This window comes from Prunus persica, chromosome G3 (assembly GCF_000346465.2).
Source record: "Prunus persica cultivar Lovell chromosome G3, Prunus_persica_NCBIv2, whole genome shotgun sequence".
Lineage (NCBI taxonomy): Eukaryota > Viridiplantae > Streptophyta > Magnoliopsida > Rosales > Rosaceae > Prunus > Prunus persica.
In genome coordinates, this window is record NC_034011.1 from 19,013,928 (window position 1) to 19,040,128 (window position 26,201).

At 36.6% G+C, this 26,201-nt stretch overlaps 7 protein-coding genes and 1 long non-coding RNA gene across 8 annotated transcripts in view; 4 read left to right on the top strand and 4 right to left on the bottom strand.

Moving 5' to 3' along the window:
• Positions 1 to 900, bottom strand: part of LOC18781657 — a 3,944-nt gene extending 3,044 nt beyond the window's left edge. Inside the window, exon 1 of the mRNA XM_007217053.2 lies at positions 53 to 900. Within this exon, the coding sequence (XP_007217115.2) occupies positions 53 to 748 (696 nt within the window). The 5' untranslated portion in view covers positions 749 to 900. The remainder of the gene's footprint in view (positions 1 to 52) is intronic.
• Positions 1,203 to 2,622, bottom strand: LOC18783754 (xyloglucan endotransglucosylase/hydrolase 2). The gene is made up of 3 exons (XM_007215711.2): positions 2,234 to 2,622; positions 1,888 to 2,081; positions 1,203 to 1,771 (listed from the first exon to the last, which is right to left on the bottom strand). The coding sequence occupies exons 1-3, from the start codon at positions 2,513 to 2,515 to the stop codon at positions 1,390 to 1,392; spliced, it is 858 nt and encodes a 285-aa protein (XP_007215773.1). The 5' UTR covers positions 2,516 to 2,622; the 3' UTR covers positions 1,203 to 1,389.
• On the bottom strand, positions 6,855 to 8,259 carry LOC18782437 (xyloglucan endotransglucosylase/hydrolase 2). The gene is made up of 3 exons (XM_007217214.2): positions 7,891 to 8,259; positions 7,585 to 7,778; positions 6,855 to 7,476 (listed from the first exon to the last, which is right to left on the bottom strand). Exons 1-3 carry the CDS (start codon positions 8,170 to 8,172, stop codon positions 7,095 to 7,097), a joined length of 858 nt encoding a protein of 285 aa, XP_007217276.2. The 5' UTR covers positions 8,173 to 8,259; the 3' UTR covers positions 6,855 to 7,094.
• On the top strand, positions 9,577 to 10,958 carry LOC18783909 (xyloglucan endotransglucosylase/hydrolase 2). The gene is made up of 3 exons (XM_007215731.2): positions 9,577 to 9,929; positions 10,042 to 10,235; positions 10,362 to 10,958. The coding sequence occupies exons 1-3, from the start codon at positions 9,657 to 9,659 to the stop codon at positions 10,741 to 10,743; spliced, it is 849 nt and encodes a 282-aa protein (XP_007215793.2). The 5' UTR covers positions 9,577 to 9,656; the 3' UTR covers positions 10,744 to 10,958.
• On the top strand, positions 14,373 to 15,808 carry LOC18782456 (xyloglucan endotransglucosylase/hydrolase 2). Its single transcript, XM_007217280.2, has 3 exons — positions 14,373 to 14,788; positions 14,901 to 15,094; positions 15,221 to 15,808. Exons 1-3 carry the CDS (start codon positions 14,489 to 14,491, stop codon positions 15,591 to 15,593), a joined length of 867 nt encoding a protein of 288 aa, XP_007217342.2. The 5' UTR covers positions 14,373 to 14,488; the 3' UTR covers positions 15,594 to 15,808.
• Positions 18,209 to 19,733, top strand: LOC18781899 (xyloglucan endotransglucosylase/hydrolase 2). Its single transcript, XM_007215729.2, has 3 exons — positions 18,209 to 18,605; positions 18,748 to 18,941; positions 19,059 to 19,733. Exons 1-3 carry the CDS (start codon positions 18,315 to 18,317, stop codon positions 19,429 to 19,431), a joined length of 858 nt encoding a protein of 285 aa, XP_007215791.2. The 5' UTR covers positions 18,209 to 18,314; the 3' UTR covers positions 19,432 to 19,733.
• LOC18782454 (probable xyloglucan endotransglucosylase/hydrolase protein 16) lies at positions 20,411 to 21,881 on the top strand. The gene is made up of 3 exons (XM_020560623.1): positions 20,411 to 20,689; positions 20,815 to 21,008; positions 21,276 to 21,881. Exons 1-3 carry the CDS (start codon positions 20,411 to 20,413, stop codon positions 21,673 to 21,675), a joined length of 873 nt encoding a protein of 290 aa, XP_020416212.1. The 3' UTR covers positions 21,676 to 21,881.
• On the bottom strand, positions 23,125 to 25,001 carry LOC109947846. Its single transcript, XR_002270619.1, has 3 exons — positions 24,770 to 25,001; positions 24,395 to 24,622; positions 23,125 to 23,286 (listed from the first exon to the last, which is right to left on the bottom strand). It is a non-coding gene; the product is annotated as an uncharacterized LOC109947846 (long non-coding RNA).

Sequence of the window (26,201 nt, forward strand, 5' to 3'; positions counted from 1 at the left end):
TGTTGTGACTAAAAATCCATAACCAACAATAAAAACAGCAAAATTTTCCAACTGTGTTCTGCAAAATATTACCAGCCGAGTTACTGAACACCGCAATATCGGGTCCGAAAACAGATTTACACTGCTCCAATGAAGAGCCAAGAAGACCCCAGAGCGTCAAAGAATAAGGCACAGTTAAAGTGTTATCCTTGTCAAACACAACACCCTTGAAACCCCTTCTATGCAACTCAGGCCAATCAATGTACCTTATATCAGGCACAGAGACGTGAGGCAGTGCCAAGTGCTTGTCTTTTGTGAGCACCCTGGCTGAACGAGCAATGGCTCCAAAGTTGAACCTTTGTCCCAACGCTCCTTTCACGTCTGCCCACCACATGTTTGTGGAAAGTCCCTTGGGATAATCGGCTTCGCTCTCTCTTTGATCTTGTCCTTGTTCTCCGCTAGGGGCTTCTGGGCTTTGATTATTGGAGCTTTCGGTGCCAGTGGAGCAGTTCAGTTGTAGAAATAATGCATCGTTCTGATAAGGGTCGGGATTGCCGCTGTTGTGCTTCTGGGTTTTGTTTTGGTGCTCTTTGCTGCAACTGTTTGCGTGAGAGATGTAAAGGGCACAGTGGTTTGTGAAGTGGGTTTTGGTTTTTTGGGGTAGGGTTAGGAAGTTGAGTTTTTTCTTAGGATGTCGATGGTGGAAGTGGAAGTGGTTTGGGAGAGGGTAAGAGCACTTGGGCAATGGAGCTGATGAGGTCGACTGCATTTCCAATTTTCTATTTTAAATCTTATTTTCAGGGATAATACAATGTGCATTTTTGGTGAGTTTTACTTAGCGACAAGCCCAAAAGTCTATGGTACAATGTTAGAGCCCAGACAATGCTGGCCGCTTCTTTTCTTCTCTTTTTGTTTTTTTTTTTAAGGGAATTATAATAATTACGTTTTATTCAGTTGACTGAAAATGAGAAGCTTTTTTTTTTTTTTTTTTTTTTCTGGTCAATAAACAAGAAGCCTTGTGACCCTTCTGTTTTTCGCCTGACTTTGAGTCTTTGACTGAGAAGATGACATTGGTAGCAGAAGTCGGCTTCAATTCTCATAGCATTGAGAGCAAAACAGAGTTCCATATGAGCCAATCCAGAGCTACCAACTCCTCTCAAGAAATACTGAGGTTCAATTCAAACCATCATTTGTCATGTTGTGTAGTAATGAATACTTCACTATTATCATATAATAATGAATACTTTATTTTGAAATCCCAATTCAACTTACAATGAAAGAATACAAAATCATGGGATGGGACTATAAGGAATGAAAGAATATTTCATAAAATGAACTAATTACACAAAAGAATTGTAAGGCTGCACATTAGAACAGAGAATATGTGATGATGTGGCATGATCTGGATGTCTAGAACCTTGATCGTCTGCATTCAACTGGGAGGCCTTGTGGGAAGCGTTTGAGGTCAGAACAGTAGTTGTAGACCATGAACTTTTGTTGCACCCATCGAAGCCGGTTTCGGCCTGCAGCATCAAGCCCTTGAGTCTGCCATTCACTCTGCTCTGTTAGGGAGTTAGTAGATGTAGATGTAGTAGTGGAGACCTTGAAGTTTCTGTAAGAGGCAGTGAAAGGAGCTTGTGTCCAGTCAGTCTTCACAAGGCCACCTCTTGTTGCCCAGTCATCAGCATTCCAGAGGCTTGAGTAAATCCTCATGGGTTGGTTTTTGGGAAATGGAACTCCAATTGTTTCCAAGTTGTGGAACACTCTGATTGGAATGTTGTCTACCAAGAATCTGCACATCAAACAATACCATTTTGTGTTAGAGAAAGTTTTTAACTAAACTCTGTTGTAAATTAAAAGAGCTCACTTATACTATAATGAGAAATGCATATAAATGTTAACACTTACATGATGCGCTGAGAGTTCCAGACAATGGAGTAGGTGTGGAAGGCTTTTGTAGGATCAAACCACAGATGGAATTGTTGTTCTCTGTTTCCTTTTCCTTGGCTGAACACATTGGTATGGAGAGTGTAGGGGTCTCCAGATAAGTTGCCCAAAAACTCAAAGTCAATCTCATCATGAGTTGGACCTTCAGAAGATAACTGCATATATTCATGTTGTTTCATTTCATAAATTAGCAATGCAATAATTCAAGTGTATAAAAAAGAAAATTTAAGGAAAAATTAAGACTGAAGTATTATATCTTAATCACAAGGGAAGAGGGTAGGGATTGATCAGAGGAGTTAAAACTTACATAGTATGCAGTGACAGTGCCAGCTGAGTTGCCAGAGACCAACTTGATCTGCATGTCAATTCTTCCAAACAAGTACTCATTCTTGGATTTGAAACCAGACCCAGAAAACTTGTCAAGGTTAAGAGTGAGAAGCTGTCCTCCGTTGAGTATCTTAGCCCGTTCGCCTCCGAATGTGATGTCGAAGTCTTGATAGAAATTACCAGCTGAGGCAGTCAAGGCCATCAGAGAAGTTACAAACAAAGAAACAACAAGCACCATTGAGACCTCAGAACAAGAAGACATTTTAATTTGGTGAGGTTGTGGACAGAGCTAGCAAGAGAGAAGAATTAGCTTCAAAGAGAAATGAGTGCTGAGTTGAGACTGTTTTGTGTTTGATGGTATGATTTGAGTTGTGAAGCTCCTTTATATACATGTGTTGTGGGGCTTAGAGTAGAATCAAGTAGCCGCGTTGATAAAGCTGGCAAGTATATAATAACGTTCAAAACTAGGAACACGGTTTTTGTTTTTTTGTTCAAAAGAACTGGCAGCATGTTTAGAAATTAGGTATGGCGTATATGTGATTCCTTGACAGCTTTATTTGGGTGCGGTGGTCTCTTGACTGCTTGCAAAGCCCAACTTGTGATTTAAGCTGGTGACAGGTTTGCAGATGCTTGGGAACAAAAAAATCACTAGAAATTTTGAAAAAAAACAAAGGCAGGAAGCATCATAGGAAACAGGGCATTTGTGAGAGTTTAGGTTGTGAGGCATTTAATAGAAAATGTGCATCATTGTGATTTGGGTAGAAGTTAGGAGAAAATTTTCAATTTAACCTTTTTAACTATGAAATTTTAAGAATTGAAATTGAGTTTCAAAGAATTTTAAGATTTTATTTTCAAGCTTTGGATTTATAAAGATTTCTTGTTTGAAAATCAAATTTATCAACGATTCTTGAGTAATATTCATACGAGTTCAAAAAAGTTTGAAGTTGTCATTTGAAACCAATTAGAGAAATATTTCATAATTGTCCTAAAAATACATTTTACTCTATTTTAAACTATGAGAAAATCTTCAGTTAGGCCTCATGATCGCGTGACATGACCAATCTCACAAAATACCGAGAACCCTATATTGTAGTATCATCCAACTCCACAATAATTCTATTGTTAAAAGTGTTTGTCCCACAATAAAAATTTAAGGGACACTTTTACCGAACTATCTCTTTAAAAAAACTTATTTCCAGAGAATTACCTTATAAATTCTATTATCTTTATTGGGCATATGTTATCGTATTTGATATGTGGACATAATCCTAGGTAGCTACAAATAAAAATTAAATTGAATAAACGCTTGACAAACATTAGCACCCACCCAACGCGCATATAAGATATTCTTATTCGTTTATTCTGTACTCTGCCATCACCAACTTAAATGCTTCACAAGCTTAGCTATACTCTGCCATCACATATTTAATCATTACCAGTTTCACATGCAGCTTCCTGCTCTCTTTTGTTTTTTTGTTTTTTCACTTTTTTTTAAAAGCCCTGGTTCACGTCTCTTTCACATAAACATGAGTTCACATGACATGAATATGAACGAAAACTTCAATGTTTGATCGGGCCATGTTGAAAATAGTGGGTCAATTATTCCCGAAACTCGTTTCAACTTGTTAAGCCTTAGTTTTTGCTTTTCCATTACAGATTCCCGCAATGCAATGCGGATTCGTTACGAAATTCTTCTTTTGACTGTGCGATGATTTGAACGGTTTATATTTCTCTTCTTTCTTTTTTCTCTCCTTTCTCTTCTCCCTCTCTTTCTTTTTTCTTTCTCTCCATCAGTTCTCTTCTTCCTCGTCATGAGAAAGCGGAACTTCATAACGAATCTGCATTGCAAGACTCCGAAATGAAGAAGCACCTTTCTAAAATATATTCAAGTTTGAATATGTATTATTTAAAAATTGGGTCATGCTAAAATAGGCTCTTGTAACTCAAATACCATAGACTATAACCCACCAATAATACAATTTTTAAATAAAATTCACTTTTAAAATTGGATGACAATGTGTCCATGTAAGTTGATTTATTTACAGATCTTGCCACTAGATCTTTATTTGGTGGCTGACTTTTTTCATCCCTTAATTTAATGCAAATGAATAATACCTCTCACTGCACATTTATGTTTGTACTCCTGTAATAATGGCCTACAATCAAATTAGTTCAAATACTCCCTCCTAACCTCCTATAGGTCGGATAAATGAATTTTTTTTAATACCTACACCCTCCAATTATATATATTTACCTAATATTCTTTAATTATATATATCTATATATGTATATGTTTAATATATATTCTAATAGGTACAATGCTAATAGAAAAATAAAGTACGTTAATTAGATGATATTATGTATTTAAAAAAATAGGTAAAATGATATTATGTATTAAAAAATAGGTAAACAATAAGTAGGTTAACATTTTCATGCCTACATGTATTACATCATATGACTCATAGGAAAAAATAATAGATAAATTATTACTCATAAAAGATAATATGTAAATTTTTGTCCATAAAAGATAATAGGTAGATTATTACACATAAAAAATAATAGGTAAATTATTGTCCATAAAAATAATAGGTACAGTAAAAAATATAATCTACCTATTGTTTGATGGATGAAATTAATAATTGTCTATAACATAGGTAAATTATTATTCATAAAAGATAGGAGTTTAATGGATTAATATCCATTACTGTACCTATCCATAAAAATAAAGTAGGTACATTAATAAGTTATGAATAATATAACATTTTATTGTACCATAGATTATTATCCACGAAAAACTAGGTATAATAAAACTTTAATAGATATATTATCTTTCATAAAAATAAAATAAAAACTATATATAAATTTTGTACTTAAATAAATAAGTCATGAAATAGGTACGTTAGACTAAAGATTAGTTGGGTTAAAATAGTAGGAGATAAACACATAAGCATAAAGGTGAGTTTTTTTATATAAAAAAACATGAAGTTTTCCTATTTTAATGGTAGGAAAAACAAATTACCATACAAATCCCTAAATTTATGATAATCACTATTTGAAATCAAAAAACTTAATGAAACAGATACACATTAATGGCAATTGAATTGCTGAAAGTAATTTACCTATTCTCTCTTATTGATAATAATTTCCCTATTATCTTTTATTGGTAATTGGTAAATTATTTTTATAAAGTATTAGGTATATTATTTTTAAAATGCATTAAATAAGCTGGGTATCTATATATATAAAACAAAAGGCAGAGAATGGTAAAATATTCAAAATACCAGAAAATGCCCTAAATTAATGCAAACATTAAGAATTGAAATTATTAATTAAATGAGGATAATATGATAAATTTAAAAATTTTCATATTTAAAAAAATTAAAATTAAATGAAAAATCAGATAATGGATTCTATTTTTATGGAACACAACTACTCATTATAAAATAAATTTAAATTTTTTAAAAAAAAGCCTCTCACAAGCGCAGAAGCGCGTGCGAAGAGGCTCGTATTATTTAAATCATAAGTAAATTTATAATCAAAACCTATGCATAAAGAGTATTAAATTGCAAGCTAATTCGGTGGGTGGGAGGAAATCAAAACAATAAATTTAGGAACCAAGACTTAATACACCCATCACATAACACATTAACTTGTAAATAGGGGTAGTTTTGGAATCCAAAAAATTAAATAAATCAGATTTTAAGTTAGATTAGGTAATTTGCTTAGTTGGATCCTAGTCATCGTGTTTTATTTGAAAAAAATGGGTATTTTAAATAAAAAAATAAAGGGAAGGGTTGTAGGTGATTAAAAATGAATTTTATGGGTCTAAGAGCATCTACAATCATGCTCTCTATTTTTTAGTTAAAATTTAGCTAAAAATGTATTAAAGTTATTTTAGGAGCTCTATATAAAATTGGTCGTGAGTTCCCATAAACAAAACCGTGAGGGCCAGAGAGGGGGGCTCAAAGCGGGCCAGAGAGGGGGGACCCAAAGCGGACAATATCGTGCTACGGGGAAGTTGATCACGGGATGTGATATAGGGAGCCACTAGAAGTCTTTTCTCTCTTATCAGATTTTGGAGCTCTTAGAAGTTTCCCTATTTTAGGAAGTAGATATGGAGTATGGTTGGGGTTGTATCTTTCCAATTCCTCTCAAAAATTTGTCTAAGAAAGTGGTTTAGGAAGTCCATTATAAATAGTAGTATTTTATAATTTGTAACAAGTTAAACAGGTTATTTTTTGCATTCACGGGTTGAAAATCGAGTTTTTAGTCTTGACGAGTGAAATGGGTTGTGTTTTACCCATTATTTTTGTGAGTTAATGTTCAGATTAAGCTAATTTTCAAAGGACATGACATGAACCCCATAAAACACGACAGTAACCCGTACTTTGATCAAGCTGACTGCACAACAGAGCCTTGAGGCAGCAAACAGAGTTCTATATGGGCCAATCCAGAGCTCCTTGCCAAAAGGGTACCGCTTCTCACAGAAATACTCAGTTTCAAACCACAAGTTCTTATGTTGTGTAATTTTTGTAAACAAGAAGGCTAATTTTGATTGTGCAAACCTGATAAAGAAGATGAACAAAGAAAACACTACGATATTATTGTTTGGAGAAACTTCAACTATTATCATTTAATAATGAAGTACTTTATTCTAAATCTCAATTCAGATTACAATGGAAGATTACAAAATCCATGAGACCATAATGTCACAAAACCTTTTATTTGCAGAAGGAACAAAGAATAATATTTCTTAAAATGAACTAATTACACAAAAGAATTGCAAGGCTGCATGCACAATAGAACAGAGAATACGTGATCATGTGGCATGATCTGGATGTCTAGAACCTTGATCGTCTGCATTCGGCTGGGAGGCCTTGTGGGAAGCGTTTGAGGTCAGAGCAGTAGTTGTAGATCATGAACTTTTGTTGCACCCATCGAAGCCGGTTTCGGCCTGCAGCATCAAGCCCTTGAGTCTGCCATGCACTCTGCTCTGTTAAGGAGTTAGTAGATGTAGTAGATGTAGTGGAGACCTTGAAATTTCTGTAAGAGGCAGTGAAAGGAGCTTGTGTCCAGTCAGTCTTCACAAGGCCACCTCTTGTTGCCCAGTCATCCGCATTCCAGAGGCTTGAGTAAATCCTCATGGGTTGGTTTTTGGGAAATGGAACTCCAATTGTTTCCAAGTTGTGGAACACTCTGATTGGAATGTTGTCCACCAAGAATCTGCAGTTGCAAATGTATTAGAAAGTTTCTTAATTAATAATAGATGTTATAAAAGTAAACTAAAAGAGGTTAATTCACATAAGGTGGTAACTTGCAAGTGTTACTTACATAATCCGCTGGCTGTTCCAGACAATGGAGTAGGTGTGGAAGGCCTTTGTGGGATCAAACCAGAGATGGAATTGTTGTTCTCTGTTTCCTTTTCCTTGGCTGAACACATTGGTATGGAGAGTGTAGGGGTCTCCAGATAAGTTTCCCAAAAATTCAAAGTCAATCTCATCATGGGTTGGCCCTTGAGAAGATAACTGCATATATTCATGTGTTTCATTGCATAAATTAGCAAAGAAATTATGGAAATCTATTGAAAATAATATAATAATTGAAGAACAAGGGTATGATTGAAAGTAGTTAACTTACATAGTATGCAGTGACAGTGCCAGCTGAGTTGCCAGAGACCAACTTGATCTGCATGTCAATTCTTCCAAGTAAGTACTCATTCTTGGACTTGAAACCAGACCCAGAAAACTTGTCAAGGTTAAGTGTGAGAAGCTGTCCTCCGTTGAGTATCTTAGCCCGTTCGCCTCCGAATGTGATGTCAAAGTCATGATAGAAATTCCCAGCTGAGGCCGTCATGGCCATCAGAGAAGTTACAAACAAAGAAACAAGAAGCACCATTGAGACCTCAGAACAAGAAGACATTTTGATATCACGTAGTGAGTATTGATTCAGAAAGAAAAAGAGAGGGTGAGTGATGTTGCTGTTTGATGATATAATTTTAAGTTCTGAAGCCCTTTATATATGTGTATATATATAAGCTTTTGGTAGGGCGACTCTAGGCTTAGAGTATGACGCGTTGAAAATATGGAGGTGACCTTGCTGGCTGGCAATACTTTAAAAGTTCAAAACTGGTGACAGGTCTGCAAATCAAATCATAGTTTATGATACGATATGATGATGCTTCTGTGAATGCTCAACATCAACTTGATGTTGAAGCTGGACACAGGTTTGCAAATTCTAGATGGCTTTAGGCTAACAGAAAAAAAAGAAGAAAACAAAAAAGAGGCAGGCAGGAAGCAGCATAGGAAACAGTTCATACAGAGTTAAAGATATCTGTGTGTTTTTTTCTTTCTGCTTTAAAGATATCTGTGTTTTACTTTTGTATCTTTGTTTTATTATAAAAAAAATTTGAAAAATAAAAGGCAGGCAGCGACAACAAGTATATAATGCTAGCTGTTGCTAGCAATCAAAGGTATGAAATGCATGTGGGAAGGGCTACTTTGAAGTTTAAATGCTAAAGTTTTCTTCATGATAAATCTTCTCGTGACCCTTTTTCTGATGCAAAGTTAAAAGTTGTGATCCGGGGGTCACAAGAAATAAACAGAAACATAAAAAGCTAGGCAAGTTAATTTGTAAAGTTGACATTATTTAGTCAGAAGTAAACATTGGCCAAAAGAGTTGTGAGAGGATTTACATGGGTTATTATTAATGAAGGTCCCCCAACTTAATTAGGGTTAGATGCACCATCGGTAGCGTAGGTAGGTGGATCTTAAAAGCAACATATAATCGTGTATTTACGCTTTAGAAAAAGTGATCATGCACTTTCATTTATTGAATATATAAGAAGAGTGCGTGATGACTTTTTAAAGCGTGAATTATCACTTTTTAATCAAACAGTGACATTGAGATTTTAATCCTTACCTTTTGAGCATTACACCACCCAATATGCGTGCACGTTTTCTTTTTGTCCATATACATGTATTATCACATGTTTGTTTATAGCTCTAACATCTCACCAACTTTAAATGCCTCAGAAACTAAACTCACAGAAATGCCCTATTTCCCATGCTGCTTCCTGCCTTATTTCTTTTTCTTTTTTAATTTCCCAAGATGCATGGTCTGCTCTGAATTTGCAAAGCTGTCTCCAGCTTCGACACAAGTTGGGTTTGCAAGCAGTCAATTCCTGTGGCTGGGGCACCCAAATAAAGCTTTCACAGAATCTAACCTAATTTGTTAACCTGTCGCCAGCTTCATCAACGCGGCATACTTGATTCTACTTTAACTATTCGAAGGGCCCCAACATATATATAAAGAGCTTCACAACTCAAATTATATCATCAAACACAAACAGCCTCACTACTCATTTCTCTTGCTTAGCTCTATCTGTCTGAAATCACAATATCAAAATGACTTCTTCCAAGGTCACTGTGATGCTTTTTCTTTCTTTTTTTGTAACTTCTATGATGGCTGCCTCAGCTGGTAATTTCTATCAGGACTTTGATGTAACATTCGGCGATGAACGCGCTAAGATACTCAACGGAGGACAGCTTCTCACACTTAACCTTGACAAGTTTTCTGGGTCTGGTTTCAAATCCAAGAATGAGTACTTACTTGGAAGAATTGACATGCAGATCAAGCTGGTCTCTGGCAACTCAGCTGGCACTGTCACTGCATACTATGTAAGTTAACTACTTTCAATCCTACCCTTGTTCTTCAATTATTATATTATTTTCAATAGATTTCCATAATTTCTTTGCTAATTTATGAAATGAAACACATGAATATATGCAGTTATCTTCTGAGGGTCCAACTCATGATGAGATTGACTTCGAGTTTTTGGGAAACTTATCTGGAGACCCCTACACTCTCCATACCAATGTGTTCAGCCAAGGAAAAGGAAACAGAGAACAACAATTCCATCTTTGGTTTGATCCCACAAAGGCCTTCCACACCTATTCAATTGTCTGGAACAGCCAGAGGATTATGTAAGTAACACTCACCACCTTATTGAATTAATATGATTTCTATAAAACGCTTAACATAATTAACCTATGCTAATCAATTACTTAAACAAATTACTAAAACATACGCAACTGGTTATGTCTATGCAGATTCTTAGTGGACAACATTCCAATCAGAGTGTTCACCAACTTGGAAACAATTGGAGTTCCATTTCCCAAAAACCAACCCATGAGGATTTACTCAAGCCTCTGGAATGCTGATGACTGGGCAACAAGAGGTGGCCTTGTGAAGACTGACTGGACACAAGCTCCTTTCACTGCCTCTTACAGAAACTTCAAGGTCTCCACTACTACATCTACATCTACTAACTCCTTAACAGAGCAGAGTGCATGGCAGACTCAAGGGCTTGATGCGGCAGGCCGAAACCGGCTTCGATGGGTGCAACAAAAGTTCATGATCTACAACTACTGTTCTGACCTCAAACGCTTCCCACAAGGCCTCCCAGTTGAATGCAGACGATCGAGGTTCTAGTTTGAAAGAGAGAACAGAACCCAGATGATCACATATCCCCTGTTCTCTTGTGCAGCATTCATTTTTTGTGTTACTTATTTTCAGTTATGAAATATTCTTTCATTCATTATGCAAATAGAAATTTTGGAACAAATTATTAGCAAGTCTATTTTTTAATTCTCCTGTTCTTTTTTGTATTCTTGAACTGAATTGAATTTTGGAACCAAATTTTAATAGTGATCACATGATAATGGTTCAATATTATCTAAAGATAGCTTGACAACAACTACATTGTGGAAAACCACTTTGTTGGTACTAAATATTAGTGGGGCCCGTCCCAAAAGAGCCCAAAGAGTAAAGGCCTAGACTGTCTTAAGGAACCACTCAATAGACTACATCAGCTTTACCTCACATTTGAGGAGGGCGAAAAGAGGTAAAGGAAGGTCGCCCATGCCCAATTAGGATCCATGAGGCCTCGACCCAAGCGGGCTACCCAAGGTGCCTCTACTTCGGAGGCCCGCACGTGGGAGTAACAAGCGCCACAATGAGGCCATGTCACATCCCACTTACGTCTGCTGTCCTCAAAAAAGGAAAAGAGCACACGTCAACATGTCACCAATCATCCAATGAGATGATGCCACGTCATCAACAACTCAATAGTTCCACATCAAAAAGAGACAACTCATTCTCCTTATATACTTTCCACCTAAAAAAGGTAATCTGAACTTTCTCCATACTTGAGTACAATACTTTTAAAAGCCTCCTTTGAGGAAGAAAGATTGACTTAGGCATCGAAGGGTGGTCGGTGAACCCACCATCAACACACTTGACATGAAATCAAAGAACAAAACATCATACTCTTCATTAATTAATCAAGCAATGAAATGTTTTTAAATTCTTGTTTGGTTGTTCCACAAGTGGTAATTAGGTAATTAGGTTAATCAACCAATGAGGTGTTAGTTAGATTGGTACAGGTTTTTGATGTGCTCCCAAATGATCATGGGTTCAAGCCCTCATGGTACCTCTTTGTGTGAGTTTCCCCTTCCCCTTCCTAACTTTGGTAATTAGGTTAAATTAGTGCCAAAGCGAATTTTCATTTCAAGTTGATAAACTTGCTCTACTTGTATAGCGTTCTTTTTCCTACTTAAATGCCATCTTTGGTGTTGGAAATATAGTTGGTGCAGGTTATCGTTCCACTAAATAAATTTAGTGTTTCATGGCACGTTATTACAATGCTTTTTTTGAGACTTTATTTGCCTCCACAAGCAGTTTGCAAAGGAGAAATATAAATAAATCTTGTCGATACAATGAAGCCTAATGATATGTTGATGCTAGTATGCGTCTTGCATAGGACCGACCAGTCGTGTAGTAGTGAACCTTCCCATCTTGACTACAGGGGCGGCCCTGGGGTGGCGCAAGTGGTGCCACCGCACAGGGCCCCCGATTCTTAAGGGTCCCCCGAAAAAAAAATTCTTTATAGTATATATATTAATATTATAGGAATTGTATAATAGTATAGCGTGCTAGACATTTGCACAAGGGCGTGTCTGGTGGAGTTGGCTCCAGCGCTTCTCCATTTAACGTAGCGCCAGAGTTCGATTCTTGCTGAAGTCGGTCTATATGTTGTTTTTATATTTTTTTTGCATTATAACTAAAAACTTTACATAATTAATAAATAAATAAATAAAAGAAAGACCAAAAACCCTTGAAATAAAAGGAAACATCGAAGCTAACCACAAGAGGAGTATATATATATATATATATATATATATATCCCCCAAACACTTTCTACTCCGATCATTCTTTTAAAAAAAAATTTAAAAAAAATTTCTCATCTAAGAAAAGTACTTTTTTCATTCAAAAAAAAAAAAAAAAAACTTCATGGCTTCTTCTTTTCTTTTAAACTTTGATTTTCTGGTAAGTAATCATCATCATTCATCAATCTCTCTTTGGTTCTTTTTTCAGTCCTTTGACAATTTTAGTTATTCTTTCAATTTCAGGAATTTCAACACAAAAAAGAGAAAATCCTAATTCCTATATTCATAAAGAACACTCAAAATCAAATAGTCAAATTCAAATTTCAGGAATTTGTGTGCAACTACTCTTTAATTTGTGATTGCTAATTTTTTTTTCCTATTAAACACAAATTGCTTATTGGAGGTAGCAAAGGACCTTGTAGGGGCACAATGAGCTTATTTTTGTACCAAACATTTAATTTTATCAAATAGAAACATTTAAATTTTTATGAATTTGATTTCTGATTGTCATTACATATTTATTCATGACTTTTAGTTATAAAAAAAATTGTTTATGACATTAAGTTATGCCAAATTTTTATTTATAGTATTTCGTATTAGATTATGTGAAGCCCCAATTTAAGTTCGCACAGGGCCCTCAAAATCTCAGGGACAGTCCGACCAGTCACCGCTATTATCCAATGAATCTCTCTCTCATATTTTTGAAAACATTTCTAACATTTGAGACATTACTCCTGCTTATTTCACCCAGATCACAACTTTCACTTGGTATGACAAAAATAGTCACGAGAACATTTATCTTGAAAGTAGCCATCTCAGGCATTGAAGAACATTCATGGACATCGACTGGTAGCAATTGCATTATCCACAAATGATGTAGCTTGAAGTGTTGCAAAAGGAAAGAAGCTACATTAAATTTATTGGAATTTCAATGTCAATGTTCTAAACATTAAGTACACTCACGAGTCTCAATTTCAACACAACCCGTGTAGGTCTATATGTATTAGTACAAGGAACCTGCAAATAGAATCTGCTTTTTTTTTTCTTTTTTTTTTTTCTTTTTAGTCTCTTCTGTTTTCTGGTTACCCAAGTTTCCCTGCTAAAAAATCCTAAAATGCTCCTCCCATAAAAAGTTAGGGGTTCGAGTTCTAACATTTATGTAGTATGTGTGTGAATTTAGTATGTTATCGCCCCTCTCAATAAGAAAGTTCTCAAAAAATACCTCAATAATTATTTTTTTTTCTTTTTATTGGTAAAATGGGGATAAAAACTCAAAAGAACTTATCATCCTTTCTTTCTTTTTTTGGAATTTCAGTAATTTTATTAATCGGAATATTGGTGCCTAGGTTGGTATATAAAGAAAAGAAAATAATAGGCATATCACATTTATATATCATGTTATATACTATCTCACTAGCATTAAAAAAGAAAACGAGAGACGCATAATTACATCACCACCCAACCTCACCAAACGCGCATATACTTTTTCCTTTTGTCCATTTATATGTTTGTGGCCCCAACATCACCAAATGCAAAAAAGAACAAATAATAATTAAAAATGCTTCACAAGCTAAATTCTGCCTTCACATAAATTAATGTTTGAGTTTCCTATGTTGCTTCCTGCTTTCTTAAAAGCCTAAAAATACAAAACTGTCTCCAGCACAGCACTATATGATTATTAATATTACAAAAATATCAAGTCTGGCATTGCTAGTAGTCAATTGGGGAGGCACCGCCTCACTCAAATAACACTCAAATAAAGCGAGGCAGCTTTCATATATAGCTAGACTTATTGCAAACTCTATTGCCAGTTTTCAACTTATTATTCTGACGCTGCTGCCAGCTCTCTTCTGTTCAACGCGGCATATATGCATATATATAAAGAAGCTTCACAACTCAAATCATACCATCAAGATTCAAACACAAAACAGCCTCAACTCAACACTCATTTCTCTTTGAAGCTAATTCTCTTCTCTTGCTAGCTCTGTCTACAATCTCACCAAATCAAAATGTCTTCTTCTTCTTCTTCTTCTTCTTCTTCTAAGGTCTCAATGGTGCTCATTCTTTCTTTGGTCATAACTTCTCTCATGGCCATGACTGCCTCAGCTGGTAATTTCTTTCAAGACTTTGATGTAACATTCGGCGATCAGCGCGCTAAGATACTAAATGGAGGACAACTTCTCACACTCAACCTTGACAAGGCTTCTGGGTCTGGTTTCAAATCCAAGAATGAGTACTTATTGGGCAGGATTGACATGCAGATCAAGTTGGTCTCTGGCAACTCAGCTGGCACTGTCACTGCATACTATGTAAGATAACTACTTTCAATCCTACCCTTGTTCTTCAATTATTATATTATTTTCAATAGATTTCCATAATTTCTTTGCTAATTTATGAAATGAAACACATGAATATATGCAGTTATCTTCTGAGGGTCCAACTCATGATGAGATTGACTTCGAGTTTTTGGGAAACTTATCTGGAGACCCCTACACTCTCCATACCAATGTTTTCAGCCAAGGAAAAGGAAACAGAGAACAACAATTCCATCTTTGGTTTGATCCCACAGAGGCCTTCCACACCTATTCAATTGTCTGGAACAGCCAGAGGATTATGTAAGTAACACTCACCACCTTATTGAATTAATATGATTTCTATCAAACGCTTAACATAATTAACCTCTGCTAATCAATTACTTAAACAAATTACTAAAACATATGCAACTGGTTATTTATATGCAGATTCTTAGTGGACAACATTCCAATCAGAGTGTTCACCAACTTGGAAACAATTGGAGTTCCATTTCCCAAAAACCAACCCATGAGGATTTACTCAAGCCTCTGGAATGCTGATGACTGGGCAACAAGAGGTGGACTTGTGAAGACTGACTGGACACAAGCTCCTTTCACTGCCTCTTACAGAAACTTCCAGGCCTCCACCACATCTACTAACTCCTTAACAGAGCAGAGTGCATGGCAGACTCAAGGGCTAGATGCTGCAGGCCGAAACCGGCTTCGATGGGTGCAACAAAAGTTCATGGTCTACAACTACTGTTCTGACCTCAAACGCTTCCCACAAGGCCTCCCAGTTGAATGCAGACGATCGAGGTTCTAGTTTGAAAGAGAGAACAGAACCCAGATGATCACATATCCCCTGTTCTCTTGTGCAGCATTCATTTTTTGTGTTACTTATTTTTAGTTATGAAATATTCTTTCATTCATTATGCAAATAGAAATTTTGTAACAAATTATTAATAAGTTGATTTTTTAATTCTCCTGGTTTTTTTGTATTCTTGAACAGATTTGAATTTTGGAACCAAGTTTTAATAATGATCACATGGTTCAATATCATCTAAGATAGCTTGACACAACTACATTGTGGAAAACCACTTTGTTAGTACCAAATATTAGTGGGGCCCGTCCCAGAAGAGAGCCCAAAGAGTAAAGGTCCAGACTACTTGAGGAACTGGTCAATAGACTTTTTATTTTTTTATTTTTATTTTTTGGTTCAATAGACTACATTGGCATTACCTCGCTTGAGGAGGTCCAAAAGAGAGGTAAGGCCATCTCCAGCTATGGGTTATATTTGTTAATACAAAATTCATTTTTAGTCATGGATTAAATAAAATTATGGCCACATTTGGAAGTCACATTTGGCCCTTTAGCCCTCCAACCAGGCCAAATGTAGCTCAGTTTTGGCCTAGGTCAAATTTATAGTGGGCCTCATCCATGTGCTTTTCAACAACCAATCATTAAAGCACTCCTCACTCCCATTTCTGAAAATAATAAAATATGAAGGACCCTAAAATATAGCCATGCATGGCTGGAGATAGAAAAATTTAGCCTTGCACTATTCTATAAAAAAATTAATATTTTGGGGGGCTAAATTTTTCACCCTGGACTACATTTAGCCCTATGGCTGGAGATGGCCTAAAGGAAGGCTGCCCATGCCTAATCAGAGACCACGAGGCCATGACCCAAGTGCACTAACCAACGTGCCTCTCTCTTAGAGGCCTGCACGTGGGAGTAACAAGCGTCAGAATAAGCCCATGTCATATTCCATTGACGTATGTTCTTCTCGAAAAAGGGAAAAGATACACGTCAACTTGTCACCAATGAGATGATGCCACGTCATCGACAACTCAATAGTCCCACATAGGAAAAAGACAACTCAAATGTCTCATTCTCCTTATATTGAGTACTTTTCACCTAAAAAGGGAATCTGAACTTTCTCCACACTTGAGTACAATACTTTTAAAAGCCTCCTTTGAGGAAGAAAGACTGACTTAGGCATCGGAGGGTGGTCAGTGAACCCACCATAAACACACTTGACAAAGAATCAAAGAACAAAACATCATACACTTCATTAATTAATCAAGCAATTAAATGTTCTTAAACTCTTGTTTTGTTGTTCCACAAGTGGTAATTAAGTTAATCAACCAATTGGGTGTTAGTTGGATTGGTACAGGCCTTTGGTTTGGTCTGCTCCCAAATGGTCCTGAGTTCAAGCCCCCATGATATCTGTATGTGTGAGTTTTTCACTTCCCTTCCTAAATTTGATAATTATGTTAAATTAGTGCCAAAGTGAAATTTTCATTTCAAGTTGATAATGCTCTACTTGTAGTTGTATAGCGTTCTTGTTCCTACTTAAATGCCATCTTTGGTGTTGGAAATATAGTGGATGCAGGTTATGGTTCCATTAAATAAAGTTAGTGTTTCATAGCATGTTATAGCAACGTCTTTTTTTAGACTTTATTTGCTTCCACAAGCGGTTTGCAAAGGGGAAATATAAATAAATCGTGTCGATACAGTGAATCCTAATGATATGTTGATGCTAGTATGCGTCTTGCACATGACCGACCAGTCGTGTAGTAGTGAACCTCCCCTTCTTAACTATCAAGACAATCCGATCAGCAGTGGTGGATCTGTTAAGGCGCAAGGAGATGCATAGAAAAATCATTATAGAGACTCTGCTCAGCCTGGGATGTGCACTCTAGGTGTTCGACGTAAAGCCTAAACGAAGTCAGTCTGCTGTTGTGTACGTTGTTGTGTTGTGCTGCGTTGTTGCACAGTGCGCTTGTTTTATTTATTTATTATTATTTATAAATCTTGGTCAAAAATTGCACCTCCGTTAAAAAATTCATGGGTCCGTCAATGCCAACCAATCACCGCTATTATCATCAATTTTTTATTTTTTTTTGGAATTTCAGTAATGTTATTAATCTAAATGTTGGTGCCTAGGTTCGTATATAAATATATAGATCACATTTATATATTACATTGTGTAAAACCTCTCTAATTGGTGGATTCCACCTCTTTAGAGATGGTACACAAGAGAAATAATTACATCACCACCAACCTCAGCAAACGCTCATGTACTTTTTATTTTTGTCCATTTATATGTACACCAAATGCAAAAAAAGAACAAATAATAATTAAAAATGCTTCACAAGCTAAACTGTCTTCACATAAACTAATGTCCTGTTTCCTATGTTGCTTCCTGCTTTCTTATAAGCCTAAAAATGCAAAACTGTCTCCAGCTCAGCAAATTGGTGAGGCACCGCCTAACCCAAATAAAGCCAGGCAGCTTCCATATGGAGCTAGGCTTGTCTAATTTGCAAACCCTGTTGCCAGTTTTCAACTTATTATTCAGATGCTGCCAGCTTTCCTGTTCAACGCGGCATGTATACTCTAAGCCCCCCCAACACTTATATATAAAGAGCTTCACAGCTCAAATGATACCATCAAACAAAAACAGCCTAAACTCAACACTCATTTCTCTTTAAAGCTAATTCTCTTCTCTTGCTAGCTCTGTCTACAATCTCACCAAATCAAAATGCCTTTTTCTTCTTCTTGTTCTAAGGTCTCAATGGTGCTTGTGGTTTCTTTGTTTGTAACTTCTCTGATGGCCATGGCCGCCTCAGCTGGTAATTTCTTTCAAGACTTTGATGTAACATTCGGCGATGAGCGTGCTAAGATACTAAATGGAGGACAGCTTCTCACACTTAACCTTGACAAGGCTTCTGGGTCTGGTTTCAAATCCAAGAATGAGTACTTATTAGGCAGGATTGACATGCAGATCAAGTTGGTCTCTGGCAACTCAGCTGGCACTGTCACTGCATACTATGTAAGTTTTAACTCCTCTACCCTCTTCCAATGTGATTAAGATATATAAGACTCCAGTCTTAATTTGTCCTTAAATTTTCTTTTTTATACATTTTAATTGTTGGATTGCTAATTTATGAAATGAAACACATGAATGTATGCAGTTATCTTCCGAGGGTCCAACTCATGATGAGATTGACTTTGAGTTTTTGGGAAACTTATCTGGAGATCCCTACACTCTCCACACAAACGTGTTCAGCCAAGGAAAAGGAAACAGAGAACAACAATTCCATCTCTGGTTTGATCCCACAAAGGCCTTCCACACCTACTCCATTGTCTGGAACAGCCAGCGGATTATGTAAGTAACACTTACCACCTTTTTGAATTAAAATATAATTAACCTCTTTTAGTTTACTTTACAAATTACAGCATCAATTATTAATTAAGAAACTTTCTAATACACATGCAACTGCAGATTCTTGGTGGACAACATTCCAATCAGAGTGTTCCACAACTTGGAAACAATTGGAGTTCCATTTCCCAAAAGCCAACCCATGAGGATTTACTCAAGCCTCTGGAATGCAGATGACTGGGCAACAAGAGGTGGCCTTGTGAAGACTGACTGGACACAAGCTCCTTTCACTGCCTCTTACAGAAACTTCCAGGCCTCCACCACATCTACTAACTCCTTAACAGAGCAGAGTGCATGGCAGACTCAAGGGCTTGATGCTGCAGGCCGAAACCGGCTTCGATGGGTGCAACAAAAGTTCATGGTCTACAACTACTGCTCTGACCTCAAACGCTTCCCACAAGGCCTCCCAGCTGAATGCAGACGGTCGAGGTTCTAGCAAGGCATCCAGATCATGCCACATGATCGCATATTCTCTGTTCCAATGTGCAGCCTCATCATTCTTTTGTGTAATTAGTTCATTTTAGGAAATATTCATTCATTCATTCCTTCCTTCTGCAAATATAGATTTTGTAGTTTCATATTATTTTGCTTTTTTTTATTCTGGTCCTTGTATTCTTTTATTGTAATCCTGAATTTAGAATCAAACACTTGATTGTTTAAAGATAAAACAGTTGAAAACATGTTCATTTGAGAAATGAAGGATTGTGTTTTTCTATTTTGGGATTACATAGAGTTCAATAAGTCATGAGACCATGGTCATGTTTATGAGTGACGATTGAGCCGTCGTGTTCGTGTCATTTCAAATTTGTGTCCAAGTACTAGTTGATCCTAACTCGACCGTTTAATTAATCTTCCGACCGCAACAGTATTTTGTCGTGATCCAAATCATAACTTGTATTAATTGGTGTCCTAAATATAGTTATGAGGATGAAGAATAAAGTTTTGGTAATTCAAAGAGACATCCCATGCATTCGTTGACCCGTTGCAACAGCATTGTCCAAAAAACATGTACCTAGTTTGGCGCTGTGCCACAAGTTCAACTTGAAAAAGGAAGCCAGATTGTAATTTCAAATCAATATTCTAAATGTAGCTGATCTGTTCAAAGTTCAAACGCAGCAAGCACCCACAATACATAAATAAACAAAGTCATGGTGATTCAAAATAATTTTCGAAAAACTGAGGTACAATCTGAAAATTTAGATTGTATTCTCAGTTTCAATATTTTTTATCTTTATATCTAGGAACCTCTTCTCAAGTACTTTTAGAAATTTATAAGCAACATTTCTACATTTTCTGAGCTGTTTTTGTTTCTGAGTAGCTTTCAAATTCTTGTTTATATAAAGTATCCTCCTAACCAATCAACTCTCTTCGAAGCTAATTATCGAGCTAGCTCTGTGTACAATCACCAAACCAAAATGTCTTCACATCAGGTCTCATTGATGTTTTTTATTTCTTTGATCATAACTTCTCTGATGGCCATGGCTGCCTTAGCTGGTAATTTCTATCAGGACTTTGACATTATGTTCGGCGATCAACGTCTTAAGATACTCGAGGAAGGAAAACTTGTCACGCTCTCCCTTGACAAGGTTTCTGGCGCTGGTTTCCAGTCCAAAAATGGATATATATTTGGAAGGTTTGATGTGCAAATGAAGATGCCACCTGGGAACTCAGCTGGTACTGTCACCACATTCTATGTAACAACTCTCAATCCCTATAGCTCTTCCATCGTGATTGCATGTGCTGCTCTAATTTTTCTGTATATATTTGCATAAGCACTGCATGCATTGCTAATTATTGAAACATATGCATGCATATGCAGTTATCTTCTTCAGGTCCAAATCATGATGAGATTGACCTGGAGTTTCTGGGCAACTCCACTGGGGAGCCCTACACTCTCCATACTAATGTCTACGCCCAAGGGCAGGGGTCCAAGGAACAACAATTCCACCTATGGTTTGATCCCACAAAGGACTTCCACACCTACTCCGTTGTTTGGAACAGCAAGCGCATTATGTAAGTAACTCCTCCCCCCCACCAACATCATGGAGCGTATTTCTAACCACAACGTAAACCACATCTCTAATAGGGTCATATATGGCCCACCTCTATTAGAAATGTAACTTTATCGGCCAATATCGACATTGTATATTGGTATCCAATACCAAACAATATTTACCTTTAAATTAATTTTTTTAAAAGTTTCTCATTTTAACCTCTTCCGGTTTACAACATTTGTTGATTGAAAACTTTGTGATACACACGCATGTGCAACTGTTTCAGATTCTTGGTGGATGGAAGTCCAATTAGAGTGTTCAACAACTTGGAATCACTTGGCCTTCCATTTCCTAAAAATCAATCCATGAAGATTTATGCAACTTTCTGGAATGCTGATGACTGGGCAACACAAGGTGGGCGTGTGAAGACTGACTGGAGCCATGCTCCTTTCTCTGCCTCCTACAGAAACTTCAACATCAATGCTTGCCTTGGGTCAGAAGAATCACCATCATCATCTTGCTCTACATCTACCAATTCCTCAGCATGGCAGAACCAAGGGCTTAATGCTGCAGGCCGGAACAGACTTCGATGGTTGCAACGCAAGTTCATGGTCTATGACTACTGCACTGACCGTCCTAAGTTCCCGAAAGGTCTCCCACGCGAATGCAAGCATTCGAGGGTCTAGATTTCTTCTAGAGACGCCACCAGATGCCAAATGATCTAAGCTAGCTCTCTAAATTATAGAAACGGAGACCAAATCATTAGATGATAATAGTTCAAACTTCTCCAACAATGCCATTGGGTTTCATGTCAAAATTGAGCTTAATAAACTCAGGACTACAGCTACCCAGTTCCTTGAGCAAAAATACTCAAAATCCAAACCAGTCCTGCATATGTAATATCAATATAAAGATGCAATCTTCGGGACACTTCGTTTTCTTTTCCTGCTTAATTCTTGTAACCCAGATCGCAACTGTTACTGGGTAGGACAGAAATAGTCACGAGCACAATCTTCATGAGAAAAGCTTTTGGCTTTAGCATTTGAAACTTTGACTGGTAGCAAATAGCAACGGCATTATCCACAATTGATGCAGGAAGTTTGTCGCTTTGCCACAACTTTAAGTTAACAAAAGGAATTTAACTATCGATATTCTAAACATTAACTCACTCACGAGTGTCAAGTGCAATCTGCTGTGTAGGTATCTACAGGGAGGGATCAGGACCACCACCAGAAAACCTGTATCCAGCTCTGAAAGAAGCTTATGCTAAGGACAATTGGGGCTGTCCCTGCAGAGTCAACGACTAATTTTCCAAGGCCTCAAACTTCAACTTCAACAGCTCTCTTCCAGTCCTACACTCAATGCTCATTTATGTAACGAAAACGAAAGATGTCATCTTTCTGTCCATAAGCTTTTTGCTTCTATATTCGCAGGAACTATTCCTCTACCAGACTTGCAAACAGTTAGAGAGGAACAGGGGAGGACCACTTAGAAAACAAAACCCAACATATAAATTTTCTGATGTCTACAGAGCCTCTTATCTCTAACCTGTGTGCACTAGTTTCAATTCTCACTTCTCTCTCTTAACACACACCTTCACATTAGCTTTTGTCAAGTGGTGGTTGTGGCTCTGACATTTCAATTACTCAACTGGTGATTTCCACTGCTGCACCAATATAAGTGCCTGGCCAACCCAGTCTGCATTAGGGGTGGGCACGGTTCGGTTTGGACCGGTTCCGGGGGAAAAATGGAACCTGATCCGATAGTGCAGACCGGTTCGGTTTGGACCGGTTCTGCTCAACATCCATACAGAAATCCGAACCAACCCGGACCTGTCCGGTTCCGGTTCGGTTCTTGCGGTTCCGGTTTTTTTTTTTTTTTTTTTTTTTTAAATTTTAACAAATCTGCCCAAAATGTATTTTATATACTAACATACCCCAAATTTGAGGTTCCATCAAGCTTTCAACACATTAAAATGAATCCAACTTCAACAAAAATACAATCCAAATTCAAATGAATCCAACTTCAACAAAAATTCAATCCAAATTCAATCCAACTTCAACATCATCAAAATGAATCCAACTTCAACAAAAATACAATCCAAATTAAATCCAACTTCAACATATAAATTACAACCCAAATTAAATCAAACTTCAACAAAATAAGTTCCAAAATAAATTACTAGCCAAATACAACCCAAATTCAATCCAAATATACATTACAACCCAAATTAAATTCCTCCTAACATTGAAAAGTAGTTGGAGCTATGGTGCTAGGTGTGGATGAACTCATAATATCTACATAAAAAAAACATAAACCCATTAAAATATTAGTCCAACATACATATTATATAATACATTAATAAAGCACATATAAAATTACAAAAACAAAAAACAAAGAAAAAAACTTAACATGATATATATTAACAAAAACACAACTTAACAACATAAACAACCCTCATATATACAATCCAATTACAAATTATCATTTCCAACTAAATGATAATATCAACACTTAACTAGAAAGCAACTGAAAAACAGAAACCAATTAACTGAAAAACTGAAACCAATTATACACTGTCAAACCTATGACAGCAGTAATAAAGCAAAACAAAAATATGCAAAACTGAAAATCTGCAAAACTGAAAAACTGCAAAATGAAAAACTGAAAAACTGAACAGCAACAGCAGTAATAAAGCAAAACAAAAATATGCAAAACTGAAAATCTGCAAAACTAAAAAACTGCAAAACTGAAAAACTGAAAAACAAAGATTAAAGCCCGACTAGGATAGTATGGTGATTACAAAATGTAGAGATATCTAAGTCTTCACATTTGTGTGTGATGAGAGAGAGATTTCTACTAATCTAAAACTAGAGGGTAAAATAAATTGGAAATTAAGCTCAGAGAACAGTGCATGGAAGCAAAACCAAATATTCCTCCATATAATTTCTGCTAAATGTAAAAACAAACAACTGACCGATACAAAAGGCATGAGTGGGTTCTTAATTAAACCTTTTTGGCTCTTTGCAAAAATTCCAGTGAAGTTCGTTGTGAAACTATGGCCCTTCAAACCAATTTTTTTCACATTTTGGAGAAAAGAGAGTTGAATTTTTGCTTCTTTTAGAATCTTTTTTTAAAGTTAACGTGAAATTGGATCCAGATGAAAACTTTAATAATCTTCTCTTCTTTTTTTAATAAAAAGTTTTCCGGCGAATTTCACCAGAACATTGCAACACAGATGCACACAGATGGCAGAGCAAATGCGAGCAAATTGTGGAATTGACCAACAAGAGAAACAAAGCGAATGAAAGGATGAAAATAGATGAACAAACCACAACCATCACAATTGTACAGGAGCACACATAGACAGCTTAAATAAACATAATATAAAGTTTATAAACTTACAGAAGCTTTGAATTTCTCAAGCTCTTTCTCTTGTTTGTGTTGGAGCTGTCGCTGTAGTGCCTGATTCTCCTCGGACATTCTGATTCTCCTTGCACGAATCTGAGACTGCACACGAGCAAGAGTCTGCATGCATCTTAGTGTGGTAGTTGCTTGCCGTTTAACAGATTGGCCCTCTATCAATGATTTCAACCTCACCAACCCCCTCAAAGCCCGCAATGCCCTTCTTGCCTGAAAATCACAAATTACATAAAAGCTCACTTAACACATACAGCTCATAGCTCAATAATGGACATAGAGATGGTCAGACAGAGAATCGAAGGGGGAAAAGAAACAAAACGAAAAAACAAAGAAAAAAGAAAGCCAGAAGAATTGAACCTGCTTGCGTGACGAGGACGACGGCGCGACGGCTGAAGAAGAACAAGGATGGCTGCAACAATGGTTTCACGCAGAGGAAAGGAAAGGTTCTTCGGGTTCGGCGGCTCTGAAATCAGAGAGAGGGAGAGGAAAAAAATCGAAGAAGGAAGAAGAAACCCCTAAATCGTGTGTTTTAGTTGTGATGATCCTGTGTGTGTGTGCGTACGGTAGTATTTTAGATACCCAATACAAAACAGCCACATGTTAACTATATATAAAATATAAAATATAAATATATAAAATATATAAAATATATATTAATTAATTATATTGGACCGGTTCGGATTGGACCGGTTCCTTGTAGTAGAAAACCGGAACCGGAACCGGTCTGAACCGGTTCGGTTTGGATTTGACTCGGTTTTTGACTTTTTTAGTCAACACGGTTTTTTCCGGATTTTTTCGGTTTGGTTTGGTTCGGTTTTGCGGTTTTGCGGTTCTAATGCCCACCCCTAGTCTGCATAATTGCACCATTCTCATGGCTCTTTCCTTTCTGTTTCATCTTTATCTGCTAGAGTGTCTCCAATCTTCAATTTCAAATTTGGCAAGCTTTAATCTCCCGGGTTTTTTTTTGGGACAAAGAAAATCTTGATTTTCTAATTCTAGTTCATGATTTACAATACATCTCACCACAAAAAAAGCACAGTCGAGACGGAAATTAAGATTACAAAAAATGAAGTGTCACATTCCAATATATAGCAAAAGAGAACTCGGAAGGGGAAAATAAAATTTAGATTTCTTCACGATGAATCAGATACAACGTAGTCAATACAATTACAGAATCAGCCTATGGAATGACCATAGAGTTTCAGTACAAAGACTACAATACAAATTACGTCAAGATCTCTGAATTCTTCCACAAGAACTATCAAATTGTAACATTTTTTAAATGCACAACGGACCAATAGCTTCATTCCCTACTCCACACACCACTTATCGCTTTACGTACTCCAGCAGTGATGTGCAGAATTGCGAGCTCACTCCTGTATGAAACTTGAACCATTCAAAGTCCATAAAGCATGCATCACTGCTACCTCTGGCATTGAAGACAACAGAATTGAATGAGACAACTCCAAATACCATAAACAGAAAATATTATTTCCTCAAATTTAACAAAAGCACAATCTGCAGCCCACACAACAGTCAAAAAGCCAAATGCACCCAAACCAACTTTTTAGCCAGACTTAAGAGGGAAACAATAATGCCTTTCATGAAATAACTCTGAGGTTTGCAACATTCATATATCAGTTTTGTAGCCATCTATTTTCTCACTCACACTTCACATGAAAACCTTCGAGCAACATTGTTCTTCCTTCTTAATAAGTTTCAGTTGTAAATAAAAACAGTCCGATGACTTCAAGCCTAACATCTCCCATTTCCCTACAAGACCATATAA